Source organism: Microtus ochrogaster, unplaced genomic scaffold (assembly GCF_000317375.1).
Source record: "Microtus ochrogaster isolate Prairie Vole_2 unplaced genomic scaffold, MicOch1.0 UNK87, whole genome shotgun sequence".
Taxonomy (NCBI): Eukaryota; Metazoa; Chordata; class Mammalia; order Rodentia; family Cricetidae; genus Microtus; species Microtus ochrogaster.
Genome location: NW_004949185.1, coordinates 1,450,700 through 1,464,428, shown reverse-complemented (window position 1 = coordinate 1,464,428; position 13,729 = coordinate 1,450,700). Strand labels below are relative to the sequence as shown.

The 13,729-nt window shown below is 57.4% G+C and overlaps 2 protein-coding genes across 2 annotated transcripts in view; both read left to right on the top strand.

Moving 5' to 3' along the window:
- LOC101994656 (RT1 class I histocompatibility antigen, AA alpha chain-like) overlaps positions 1-13,729 on the top strand; it is a 629,094-nt gene that overhangs the window by 139,280 nt on the left and 476,085 nt on the right. The window lies entirely within an intron of this gene.
- Positions 1-13,729, top strand: part of Tnxb (tenascin XB) — a 61,761-nt gene that overhangs the window by 8,174 nt on the left and 39,858 nt on the right. Inside the window, exons 2-6 of the mRNA XM_013355021.2 lie at positions 1,287-1,670; positions 1,945-3,783; positions 4,184-4,299; positions 9,580-9,736; positions 9,868-10,131. Of these exons, the coding sequence (XP_013210475.1) occupies positions 1,295-1,670; positions 1,945-3,783; positions 4,184-4,299; positions 9,580-9,736; positions 9,868-10,131 (2,752 nt within the window). The 5' untranslated portion in view covers positions 1,287-1,294. The remainder of the gene's footprint in view (positions 1-1,286; positions 1,671-1,944; positions 3,784-4,183; positions 4,300-9,579; positions 9,737-9,867; positions 10,132-13,729) is intronic.

Here is a 13,729-nt window from a genome sequence, read left to right as displayed (position 1 = left end):
AAAAGATGAGCGGGCGTGGTGGCGCACGCCTTTAATCCCAGCACTCGGGAGGCAGAGGCAGGTGGATCTCTGTGAGTCTGAGGCCAGCCTGGTCTACAGACCTAGTTCCAGAACAGCCAGGACTGTTACATAGAGAAACACTGTCTCAAAAAAACAAAATGTAACAAACAAATTAGTAGGCTGGCTGGCGAGATGACTTAGTGGGTGAAGATGCTGCCCACCACTGAGGAACAAGTGAGACCCCAAGGGTGCCCGAAAGTCATTCTTTGACCTCCACAGGCATTCTATGGTACGCCCAGCTCCCCATCATGAACAAACAAACAAACAAACGTATTTCTTCTTAAAGGCTAACGGGAAGGATTTAATGGAGAGCGAAGGACTATAACTCGAGGGGGAGCCAAGCAGAGTAGCGTCTGCTGCTCATGCTGGCACAGACAGGAGGAGCAAGTGTTCAGGCCATCCTTGGCTACACAGTGAATTTGAGGCTAGCCTGAGCTACAGGAGACCTGCGTTGAAAAAGGAGGAGGAGGGCAAAGAGGGGAGGAAGAGAAAGAGGAAGAAAAAGAAGAGGGAAGCAAGGAGCTGAAGAAGCCCCACACCTGTGCCCGCACCTGTGCCCGCACCTGTGCCCGCACCTGTGCTTGCACCTGTGCCGGTCTGTCAGACAGTGGGCACTGGGGGGCTGGCTCCAGGTGCTTGGGGAGGCCTTGGCCTCATCTGCGAGACTTCCTCGGCACAGGTGTGTGGGCTGAAGTTTTTATCCGACAAGTTTTCCTGCCAAGTACATGCAGCCGAGCCAGGACAGGTGAGGTCTCTGTTCTCATGGACCTCCCTTTTAGTGGTGGGAGACAGGTTAAAAACAAAACACAAAACCCACACAGATGTCTAGGCCACACTAAATGCTACCCTGAGGAGTGTGAGCAGGCCATCGTGATGGGGGGGGGGCGACAAGCTGCTCTGCCCAACATAAGGATGGCCGGAGTTATGCCTGCTAAAGGCTCAACTGTAAGAGGCCAGCTGTGGGGCCAAGGAAAGAGCACTCTAGACAGAGAAACATACAGAAGACACAAGACCAGCTTGTGGAACAAACAGAAACCGGTTAAGCAGGGAAGACAGAGTGGCCAAATGACTTAGAAAGTCTCAGACCAGATCTGCCCAGAGAGGCTACCCTTGAGGCTCAGATTCTCATCACCAGAGCTGAGTTTGTTACTAGTCCGGCTCTGTTGATGCGCTGGTGACTGCCTCCAAGCTGAGTCAGTTCTCACACTTGCCCTCTCTCTCCTCAGCTTCCTGAATGATGCCAGCTCGATGCGCCCTAACGACTGTCCTCGTTCTCCTGGTGCTGCTGGGCAGAGCCGGAGCAGGCCCTTTCTCCCCTCGGTCCAATGTGACCCTCCCGGCCCCACGGCCCCCTCCCCAGCCAGGGGGCCCTTCTTCTCAGCTGTATGAGCACACTGTGGAAGGAGGGGAGAAGCAGGTGGTATTCACCCACCGCATTAACCTTCCCACTTCGGCTGGCTGTGGCTGTCCCCCGGGCACTGAACCCCCGGTGCCTGCTTCTGAGGTGCAGGCCCTGAAGGTCCGGCTGGAGATCCTGGAGGAGCTGGTGAAGGGACTCAAGGAACACTGCTCAGGAGGGTGCTGTCCCATGGCTGCGCAGGCTGGCACTGGTGAGCCCTGATGGGAGCGGGGCACAGAGGAAGGGAGAAGATCAGGATGGGAGAGGTGCCTAGGGTGACATTAAGGATGTTGGTACGAAGGAGAAAATGTGGCACTTCCTGCTCCTTAGGGGTGACGTGTGCACTGAAGGTTATAACGTGGAGAGTCGACCCAAACACTCCCAAGAGGGCATATACACTAAGCAACTAGGAGCTAAAATGGCCTTCTGAAGCTACTGGCCATCTGCTAATACGAGCTGGGTCTCCCTTCTCCTTCCCGCACCAGGCCAGACCGACGTGCGCAGCCTCTGCAGCCTCCACGGTGTCTTCGACCTGAGCCGCTGCGCCTGCTCCTGCGAGCCTGGCTGGGGTGGACCCACCTGCTCAGACCCCACCGACGTTAGGACGCCCACCTCGTCCCCGCCCTCAGCCTCCAAGACCTGTCCGGACGACTGCAACGACCAGGGTCGCTGCGTCCGAGGCCGCTGCGTGTGCTTCCCCGGCTACAGCGGCCCCAGTTGTGGCTGGCCCTCTTGCCCCGGAGATTGCCAGGGGCGCGGGCGCTGCGTGCAGGGTGTGTGTGTGTGTCGCCCTGGCTTCTCGGGCCCCGACTGCAGCCAGCGTTCCTGCCCTCGCAACTGCAACCAGAGAGGACGCTGCGAGGAAGGGCGCTGCGTGTGTGACCCCGGTTACTCTGGTGAGGACTGTGGGGTGCGAAGCTGTCCCCGGGACTGCAACCAGAAGGGTCGATGCGAGAACGGACGCTGCATTTGCAACCCCGGCTACTCTGGTGAGGACTGTGGGGTGCGGAACTGCCCTCGGGGCTGCAGCCAGAGGGGCCGCTGTGAGGACGGCCGCTGCGTGTGTGACCCCGGCTACAGCGGTGAAGACTGCGGCGTGCGGAGCTGCCCATGGGACTGCGGCGAGGGAGGGCGCTGCGTGGACGGTCGCTGCGTGTGCTGGCCCGGGTACTCTGGCAAAGACTGCAGCACGCGGACGTGCCCGCGTGACTGCCATGCCCGTGGCCGCTGCGAGGACGGGGAATGCATCTGTGACGCGGGCTACAGCGGCGACGACTGCGGTGTGCGGAGCTGCCCCGGGGACTGCAACCAAAGGGGCCACTGTGAGGACGGCCGCTGCGTGTGCTGGCCCGGGTATACAGGGGCGGACTGCAGCGCGCGCGCCTGCCCGAGGGACTGCAGGGGCCGAGGGCGCTGCGAGGATGGCGTGTGCGTGTGCCACGCGGGCTACAGCGGCGAGGACTGCGGGGTGCGCAGCTGCCCCGGGGACTGTCGCGGCCGGGGAAGCTGCGAGAACGGCCGCTGCGTGTGCTGGCCCGGGTACACAGGCCGGGACTGCGGCACGCGCGCCTGCCCTGGTGACTGTCGCGGGCGCGGGCGCTGCGTGGACGGCCGCTGCGTGTGCAATGTGGGCTTCACAGGCGAGGACTGCGGGAGCCGTCGGTGCCCTGGGGACTGCCGCGGACATGGCCACTGTGAGGACGGTGTGTGCGTGTGCGACGTAGGCTACTCGGGTGACGACTGCAGCACACGCAGCTGTCCCGGCGGCTGCAGGGGCCGCGGCCGGTGCCTGGACGGGTTCTGCGTGTGCGATGATGGCTACACGGGCGAGGACTGTGGCGTGAGACGGTGCCCGCGCGACTGCAGCCAGCAGGGCGTGTGCCAGGATGGCTTGTGCGTGTGCCACGCGGGCTACACGGGCGAAGACTGCAGCATCCGTACCTGCCCGGCCGACTGCCACCGGCGCGGCCGCTGTGAGAATGGGCGCTGTGTGTGCGACCCAGGCTACACCGGCCCCGCCTGCGCCACTCGCACCTGCCCAGCTGATTGTCGTGGCCGTGGGCGCTGTGTGCAGGGAGTGTGCCTGTGCTACGCCGGCTATAGTGGTGAGGACTGTGGGCAAGAGGAGCCTCCTGCCAGCGCCTGCCCCGGGGGCTGTGGCCCACGGGAACTGTGCCGTGCAGGCCAATGTGTGTGTGTCGAGGGCTTCCGAGGCCCAGACTGTGCCATCCAGACATGCCCAGGTGACTGTCGCGGCAGGGGAGAGTGTCTCCAGGGCAGATGCGTCTGTCAAGAAGGCTATGCTGGGGACGACTGTGGGGAAGGTGAGCCAGGTGCCTTCTCCCATACAGTGGGGCGGGTACAGGGATACTGGCAGCAGAAGCCTGAGGCTTAGGGGCCTAGAGGAAGAATGGAAGGACTTGTTCCTTGTAGATTGTGTGTGTGTGTGGGGGGTATCAGCCAGGAGGACCCCTTTCACTGGGGTAGTGGAACCATAAGCACACGCCAGTGGGAAGTCTGACCTTTAGCTCTCTGGACAGAGGGTTGTCTTGAACATGGGAGAAATTGAGGGGCGCCCAGGCCCTTTTTGGGCCTTTTCCAGTGTTCCCAACCTGAGTTTGGGCAGTGGGAACCTAAGATGTGCCTCCCTGTGTGGGCTCCAGTGACTGGGGAAGCCATGGCTCTGCCCCAGGCTAAGCAATTTCCTTATTCCACTCTGGACAGAGGTGCCAGCCATCCAGAACATGAGGATGCATCTCCTAGAGGAGACGACGGTCCGGACAGAGTGGACCCGGGCTCCTGGTCCTGTGGATGCCTATGAAATCCAGTTTATCCCCACGGTGAGGGGAAGCAAGGGGGAGGCCGGTTGGGCAGCAGAAGAGGGAGGGGGTGGGCTCACATGGGTGCAAGAAGTCACACTCATGAGACTCCAGGTGGCTGGTGTCCGAGTCTGCTCTAAATGCCTTCTTACCCTGCCCCAGCCTGGTACCAATCCATGCCTCAACATTGGCCCAGGGCAACTAGGATGCTAATGGTGAGATCCCTACTCCCGGCTGCTCAGAGCACAGCGGCCCTTACTGCTTGCTAGTCTTTGTTGCTGATTCCAAGTCGGCCCCATTCTGCACACACCCATTTGCCCTTGGCTGGGCACCAGCGTCTGGGGTACATGTGGTCTTCCTGAGTCCTGTGCCCAGTTGTCACCTCATTCCGAGGCAACCCTCAGCCTCTTCTGTCCTTTCCCAATGCTGTGTTTTCAGATTCTTCAATTTTCTGTACCTCCTGCCTTCTTGTACATGCTTCCCAATGGGGAGACGCACTGCCGTCTCTGGACCCACTGACATTGTCTCAGAGTTGCCACATACTAACCTGCAGCCATACAAACTGTGAGGTGGATTCTGATGGTGTTTCTTTAAGTATCTTTTTATTGCAACTCTCACAGAGGCCCAGAGAAAAACCTTCAGTCAGCGCACATAAACACTCCAGGTTTAACCTCAGCACCTGGGAGGCAGAGGCAGGTGGATCTCTGTGAGTTTGAGGTCAATCTGGTCTTCAAAGCTAAGTTTCAAGACAGGCAAGGCTACACAAAGAAATCTATCTAGAAAATAAAACAAAAACAGGGAGGAAGGGAGGGAAGGGGAAGGGAGGGAGGGGGGAGAGGGAAGAGGGAGAGAGGGAGGAAGGAAGGAAGGAAGGAAGGAAGGAAGGAAAGAAGGAAAAAGAGAAAGAAATTATAAGCCAAGCAGAAAGGAAGGAAAGACGAGGGCAGCCTTCTCTGCCTACCCTTCAGTCTATATATAGGCTTGCCTTAGGCTCTGCTCAATGTTATCTTTATTGGTTTAGGCCAAGCTGTCTGGGCCGTGGCAATAATTCTGAGTCCATGAGTTTGTTTTCCCAGCTGCTGTCATCAGAACCTCAAGCATTCTTTCCCTGCCTCCAGCCTCCAGCTTGTTCGTAAAACATTTGGGAGCATAGCAAGGACAAAGCCGGCGGCCCCTCCTTGGGGACTACGACTTGGACTCAGGGTACAGGGACGCTTACACTTCTCAGTCATCCGGCCTTTCCCACACCATCCCACAGATGCTGGGCAAGGCCACACTTGCGTCCATCAGTCTGGTGGAGGGGGTCTCTAGACAAGCTTACTCCCTGGCCCTACAGCCTCAGAAGGCAAGTGTTGGCTGTCATCCTCGCCCCAAGGCAGGTCTCACAGGAAGGTCTCCTGCAGCTGTTTCCCTGCTTTGTGGCACAACCAAGGTAGCCCCCTCCTCCTCTCTGACAACCAAGAATGCCCCCTTCTCTCTGACAACTAAGATAGCCCCCCTTCTCCTCTGACAACTAAGATAGCCCCCCTTCTCCTCTGACAACTAAGATAGCCCCCCTTCTCCTCTGACAACTAAGATAGCCCCCCTTCTCCTCTGACAACTAAGATAGCCCCCCTTCTCCTCTGACAACTAAGATAGCCCCCCTTCTCCTCTGACAACCAGGAGAACCCTCTCCCTTCTGACAACCAAGATAGCCCCCCTTCTTCTCTCTGAATTTTTTTATATAAAAATAATTTAACCAAGAGACAAGAATTTGGCAAGTGGAGAAGAGGAAAAAAGATAGTTGGCCGCCTAACAGTAAAACAACCGCGCTAACATTTTACAAAGTGTCTCTCCCAGTCCTTGCGTGTACAGTATTTACATAGCTCTAATCTGGAGGGTGGGACTTTAGGAGGAATTTTCCTATGAACCTTTAGGGTAGGGAGAAATAAAATAAACAGTTGAGATAAGAGAGGGCTTCAGGCAATGTTGTCTCCTGCTCCTAACACACACAGCCCATTTTGGGTGTTGTCAAGGGGTGCGGCCTTCGCTTAGCCTTTGCTCTCTCTGAGCAGGGTGGCATAAGCTGGTCTGGACCAAGCCTGGCTCTCAGTTCTTCATCTCTGCTCTGGGCATGGGACCCTTCCGGGTCCTTGTGAGGCTGCAAGTGAAGGAGGTCCCTTAAACCGGTCCTAACCAGACATGTGTTCCACACTCAGCCTCAGACCTGCTGTATTTGCTTTTCTTGTGGTGACTCTTGGGCCTGAACCTTTTGCCCTGGCCATGCTCTGGCCATCAGCTGACGTGGAGCCTATTCTGCAGTTCTCTGGCACCTCCTCCGTCTTCCTCACAGCCTGTTCCTGGCAGCTCCCCACCCAGAAACACTTCTCTCTCTGAACCCGACTGCTATTCCCAGCCAAGCGCATGCTCCGGCTCCCCTCCTGTGTATGTGGACTGTCACCGTGATCAGTGGCTCTCAAAGTGTGTTCAGTGTTCCAGGACCTGGGTGTCAGTGTCACCAGGGAGCTGGCTGACATGCTGCCCCATGAGTTGCTGCCTCCACCTCAGGTTCTGAGGGAGGGGTGTGGAAGTGTAGAGGTGCCAAGAACTCACTGGGACAAAGGTTCTAGTCCATGCTCATGGCCTCAAGCTTCAGGACTGTCCCCAGGACTGTCCCCTTTCTTCTACAAGATGGGAGGGAGTATGACCCGAGGAGCCTGAATGCTGGTCAGAGCTTTTGGGTGTCCTCTGCAGCCTGGAAACAGCTGTGTCAGGAGCTCACTGGGACAGACCTGGACCTCGGAAGACATGGAGTAAAAGGGGAGAAGGGAGCTAGGTCCTTTCTGGGGGTCATCCAAGAAAGGCTTTCCCTGTGGGACCCCAGAGGCTGATTCTGAGCATCAAGTTAAGCAGTCACCATGAACAATCAGCGGAGCCAAGTTTTGCCAGGAAGCAGTGCCAGCTGCCAACGCTTGGCCAGAGCCTGCCTCAGAGCTGCGGGATGGGGCTGGGCAGCGTGGGTGAGGCTGGCATGGGGACTTCCAGGGAGGGACCAAGAAATAGGTTGATCCAAAGAAAGAATTCAGGATGGGCTTGCTTTGATGAAAGATCTAGACTTTGGGCGTATACTAGAAGGAGAGACAGGATGGAGGTGGACTAGGGCAGGGCAGGTCCTGGGAGGTGTGTGGATGTCACACGTGTGGGTGAAGGCCACCCCAAGGCCCCTCAGTTGAAACTGTAGGAGCAGGGCAGGATTCTCCATACCCAGGGGACCTAGAAAATAGTGACACAGCCCTGGTTCATCCCTCACCCGAAAATCCCCACGTGGCCGCTCATCTGGTTTTTTACTTTGGTATTTACTATGCTTTTCTGGTTTAGGACAGTACCTTTCAAATTTTCCAACCCCATTTGGCTGCATGGAGGTGTCCCTATCATGGCCAACATAGCAGAGCGGTACAGAGTGTCCCCGGCGGCTGTCCTGGCGAGGCAGCCCTGCACAGCATAGGACTGTTAGGGTGCTCACACATGTCCAGCCCCCCTCCCCCCACCAGCAGCGGTGCTCTAGGAGCCCACAGGGCCACCCTATGTAATCTCATGACCTCAAACACACACTTAAAGGAGAGGATTTCATCCTTGTGGGTATTTACCACACATAGAGATTGGGGAGAGAGAGCTGCATTTGGCTACTAGGTTCTACCCAACTCCAGGACAGGGATGGTGTCTTATTTTTTCAGTCTCCAACACACAGCATGATGGCAGCATTGATGAAATGTGCTACTGGAACATTGAGCCTTTCTTTAGTGGGTGTGTAAGTTTGCCGAAGAGACAAGAAAATGTCTAAAGGGACACCCGGTCACACACAGGCAGCAAGCACTACCCCCAGGGCCAGCTAAGCAGATGGGGAAAGCAGAGGGGGCACGGGAACATCCCCACTCCGCTTTGTCTGTTCTGAAAGAATGTGTGTGGGTAGCTGGGGTCACCAGGGGAGCCAGAGGGAATCCTGAGTCTGGCAGATGAGCAGGGATTGTGCGTGAGAGGGGAGCCAGGGGACACACCGCCTGCGCTCAAGCCTCTCGGCTTTCTTATATTTTTAAAGATTTATTGTCGGGCAGTGGTGGCGCATGCTTTTAATCCCAGCACTCAGGAGGCAGAGGCAGGTGGATCTCTGTGAGTTCAAGGCCAGTCTGGTCTACAAAGTGAGTTCTAGGACAGCCAGGGATACACAGAGAAGCCTTGTCTCAAAAGCAAAACAAAAAGGATGCATTTTGTTGATGTGCACGTATGTGTGTATGCACATGTGTGTGTGTGCAGGTGCTCAGGGAGGCCAGAAGAGGGCCGCAGACCCTCTGTTGCTAGAGTTATGGGCAGTGTGAGCCACCTCATGTGGGTGCTGGGAACTCAGCTCTGGTCTTCTGCAAAAGCAGCAAGTGCTTTCTTCTGCCTCAGTTTCTCTTCTTTCTATCTTTATTGTTTAATTTTTGAGACAGAGTTTCTCTGTGTAGCCCTGGCTGTCCTGGAACTCTCTCTGAAGTGACCTCAAACTCAGAGATCCATCTGCCTCTGCTTCCCAACTGGGATTAAAGGTGTGTGCCACCAGGCCTTGCTCAGCTGGGATTTCTTAAGAAGATGATTTTATGTTTACTTATGTGTCTGCGTGAGGGTATTGTGCACATGAATGCAGGGACCTGAGGCGGTCAGAGGTATTGGATCCCTTGGAGCTAGAGTTACAGATGGTTGTGAGCTGCCCCATGTGGGTGCTGAGAACTGGATTTAGATCCTATGCGGGAACAGTAAGCCACCTCTCCAACCTTTCTGCTCTCCTGGTGCACACCCTATCAGGACATGGGCTTTCTGAACCCGGTTTCCTCATTTGTCAAGTAGGATTGATAGAACCGTTTTCGTGGATGGTTAAGTGAACGGATAGTCACAAACCACAGAGAAGAGTTGCTGGCCGGAGGGAGGCTCTAGGCATCTTGTGGTTTGCATCCATGCTCCCCAGCCTGAGTGGGACCAAGTCCCATACAGTTTTATGTCGACGCCATTTGGGATTGTTAAAAAGAAGAGACTGGGGGCTGGAGAGATGGCTCAGAGGTTAAGAGCACTAACTGTTCTTCCAGAGAACCTGAGTTCAATTTTCAGCACCCACATATGGCTCACAACCATCTGCAATGAGATTTGATGCCCTTTTCTGGCCTGCAGGCATACATGCAGACAGAACACTGTACACGTAATAAATAAACCTAAAAAAAAAAAAAAAGAAGAAGAAGAGACAGGGAGCAAGGAAGAGAGCTCCACTCTGATGTGTCTGGTGCTCTCTTGCAGACTGAGGGGGCGAGTCCACCATTCACAGCTCGGGTGCCCAGCTCTGCTTCAGCCTATGACCAGAGAGGACTGGCCCCTGGTCAGGACTACCAAGTCACCGTCCGTGCTCTCCGAGGGACCAGCTGGGGTCCTCCTGCCTCTAAGACCATCACTACCAGTGAGAGCTGGGGCTATGGGGGCAAGACATCTGGATTTGGCAGGCAGCTGGGAGTCTGCTTGGGCTGGGGCTGCACCGGAGCAGAAGCAAGTGGATTCACTTCTGAGCCATCTTCTGTCTAACCCTGCTAGTGATTGATGGTCCTCAGGACCTCCGAGTGGTAGCCGTGACTCCGACCACTCTGGATCTCAGCTGGCTGCGTCCCCAGGCTGAGGTGGACCGATTTGTGGTGTCCTACGTCAGTGCCGGCAACCAAAGGGTGCGTCTGGAAGTTCCCCCTGAGGCAGACAGGACTCAGCTAACCGACCTGATGCCAGGCGTGGAGTACGTGGTGACTGTCACCGCAGAACGGGGCCGTGCAGTCAGCTACCCTGCTTCTATCAGGGCAAACACAGGTACGGCATTCCCAGTGTTAGGGAAGAGCCTAGTTTCCAAGGCTGGGAGCCCTCTCCTTGAGGACCCAGGCTGGAGGGTCACAGACGGCTGTGGCAATCCCAGCACCCCTGCTAGGTCCTGCTCTGTTCTAAAGGCTCCGGGTGCCTGGAGTCCTATAGGAAGCTTGCAGGTTAGACTGCAGGGAGGGAAGCAGTGTGCAGATGCTGTGAGCCCTTCAGGGCCGGGTGGCTTTTATCCTAACCTAGGTACATAGGCAGTGGACAATTTGATCTCGGGAGACTAGAGTGAAACAGGTCCTGCTGACTTTGGGACTGGGATTGCCTGGGGTTGGGTCTCATAGCATGGTTTTCCACCAACCCTCAAGGTCTCTTAACAGGCGCCCAGACGGATCGTTCATTTTCCTGAGACAAGGCGGCGCCCTCGGAGTCGCTCACATTTCCTTCCCCCTTTCCCGTTCTCTCCACCAGATACACGCCCCGCCTGCTGGCTTTTTTTTCTCCTAGGGCACCAACAGTGGCTGGCTTGGAGGGCAAAGGGATGGGTGGGGCTCAGGGACACTTAATTTCTCTTTCTAGGTGGGGCTGGTCCTCAGGGAAGAGGCCTCGTCCTTGGTGGGTTAGTGGGATCTGTGGTGGCGAGGAGGAGCATGCGGTGGGGGAAGCTGACACTGACCTGATGTCCCCTCCCCCTTTCTCACTCGGCAGCACCAGGCCACTACGGTTACCCGGAGGTGCACCCCCCAAACCCACCCCCCAGCCCCCGTCCCCGGCCTCCGCGGCCCTCCTGGCCCTTGCGGCCCACAGAGGGGATCGCGAAGGAGTGGCATCCCCGGCCAAGCCTGCCCCAACCTCCCCGACGGCCGTGGGGTAACCTGACGGCTGAATTGGGCCGCTTCCGCGGCACAGTACAGGACCTGGAGCGTCACCTGCGTGCCCACGGCTACCCACTGCGCGCCAACCAGACTTACGCGTCGGTGGCGCGCCACATCCATGAGTTCTTGAAGCGCCACCAGACAGCGGGTGCCCCGGCACCCAAGCCCCGTCACCCCCACCCCACCACTAGTCCCTCCCAAAGCACCAGGAACCGGGAATCGAACCAGGGAGATGTGAACCCAGCGTCCGATGATGCGCACCTGGTGACCACAGCGCGTCACCCGAAGCCCGAGGTGCTGGGCAGTGCAGCCGACGGCGCCTTGATCGTGTCCCTCGACGGGCTCCGGGGCCAGTTCGAGCGTGTGGTATTGCGCTGGCGACCACTGCCACCCGCCAAGGGCCCCAGCGGGGAGCTGACTGTGGATGGCTCAGAACGCACTGTCCGCTTACCCAACCTCAGACCTGGCACTACTTACCACGTGGAGGTCCATGGGGTGCGGGCAGGGCAGACTTCCAAATCCTACGCCTTCATCACCACCACAGGTAGTGTGGACTGGGGCCCTGGACTGCCCACCCCCTGTCCAGCGTCACCTGCCTCCGAGGTTGCGGCCACTTCCTCCTCCCACTGTCTCACTGCTTAGGCCTCTGCCCCCACCACGCCCTTCCACCTCCTAGCCTACCTGGCCAGGCTGGAGGACACTGCCACAGAAAGCAGCCCTCCAGTGTCCCAAAAGCCCCATCCCAGGGTCCTGGCATTCTCCTGAGGGTTACTAAAGCCAAAGAGACCTGGTTTGTGGGGTTGCCTGGCTCGCACCTGGGCTCCCAAGCTCTTCCGCAATGCCTGTTCTTGCCCGGCAAATCCGGCATCTTGACATGGCAACGCGATGATGTTGTGTGCAAAGTTCGTACCTTGTACTTGAAGTTTCTTTTTTCTTTTATTGAAAAAACAAACAAACAAACCACCATTCATAATGCTTTTGGCAAGTTTATAGCCTTGTGTAGGGCAGCACTCACAGCTGACCTGCAGCTTCCAAGGCGAGCTGCGGAAGACTTGGGTGTTAGCAGAGATTTGCCGGGCAGTTTTTTTCAGTGGGTGGGACCGAAACCGGAGATTCCCACTTTGACTCACTGCGGTGAGGGCGCCTGAAGCCTGTGGTCTGTGGTTATTTCCCACAGTTTGGCTTTGACCCTGCAGGGCTGCAGAAGTGCTTGAGGGTGGTCTTGAAAGCCATCAGGCACGCGCGTGGTGTGTGCGTGCGTGGATGGCTGTGTGTGTGTGGTGAAACCGCGGCTTCCTGAACTGCTTTCCCAGGCGTGGCTCCCCTCCAGCTGGTCTCTCCCACAGGACTGATACCTGACCCCGGGACAGGGGGCTTTGCGGCTGCAGGGTGGGGGTGGACCTCTTCTTCCTCCATAGGGCCCAGATGCCACCGGAACTGGACGTCCACCCTCACACCCTCTCTTTTCCCTTTCTGCCCACCACCCCTTTTCTTCCTAACATCACCGCCCCTTCCTTTCTTCCAGGCTTCTCACTGCAACACTAATGGAAGGCAGACACCACCGGTGTGGGAGGCTCCTGGGCAGGGAGGGACGGCAGGTTGTCATTGCCTGCCCTGAGCCAGGCCTGGCTGCTCCAGATAAGCACCATGGGGGAATCTGGAGGACTTGGCCAAGTGTGGGAAGAACCCAGACAGGGCTGGGGAGCAGCTGGGGAGGGGAGGGGAGCCGCCTAGCTCAGAGGCTGTGGGCACACCTGGGGACGAAAGGGTCCCTTCCTTCTCTCATACCCGACTCTCCTGTTTTTCTCACCCGCTCTGCCCCTTCCCAGGGTCCTTACCCTCTGGCCCCTTGGAGGCCACCGATGAGCCTCCTCCCTCGGGCCCCTCTACGACCCAAGGGGCCCAGGCCCCTATCCTGATCGTGGAGCATCACCCGCTGGGAGAATTGAAGGTGCTGGGCAGAGACAAGGCAGGGCGCCTCCGTGTGGCCTGGACTGCCCAGCCCGACACCTTTGCCCACTTCCAGCTGCGCGTGCAGGTGGCCGAGGGGCCCTGGGCATATGAAGAACTGCTACCAGGAGACGCCCACCAGGCTCTGGTGCCCCCGCCCCCTCCCGGAGCCCCTTACAAGCTGTTCCTCCATGGGATCACCCCTGGGGGCAAGCCCTCTGTTCCCATCACCTACCAAGGCATTATGGGTACATTCTGGACTGTGCTCAGAGCAGTGTCCTGAATCTGGGGGAGGAGCTGGGGCATCTCAAGGCTCTAGAGGTAGGAAGGATTTCAGGGGCCGGTGAAAGGCAGGTCTAACGGAGGATAAGAGAAAGCAGAAGGGAGAGAAAGGCTTGAGAGCTCACAGGGAAGGCAGCTAGGAGGAAAGTCAGAGGTGGGTGGTGACCCATCCAGGAGGCGACCCTGCTCAGGTACCCCTCACTTCCTGGTTGCTCCTCTGCTCTACCCTGGGGTCATAGAGTTCAAGGTAGATGGAACTCCGGTCCAGCACTGCTCCTCAGCTGTACTTTCCCCTGGGGACAGCACCTGCGGTTGAACTGGACAGTTTTTCTGGGGATAAAGCCTTCTGTGTGTGTGTGTCTATGTGTGTCTGTGTGGTATTGTGTGTGTGTCTCTCTGTGTGTCTGTGTGTCTGTGGTATTGTGTGTGTGTGCGGTTGAACTGGACAGTTTTTCTGGGGATAAAGCCTTCTGTGTGTGTGTGTCTATGTGTGT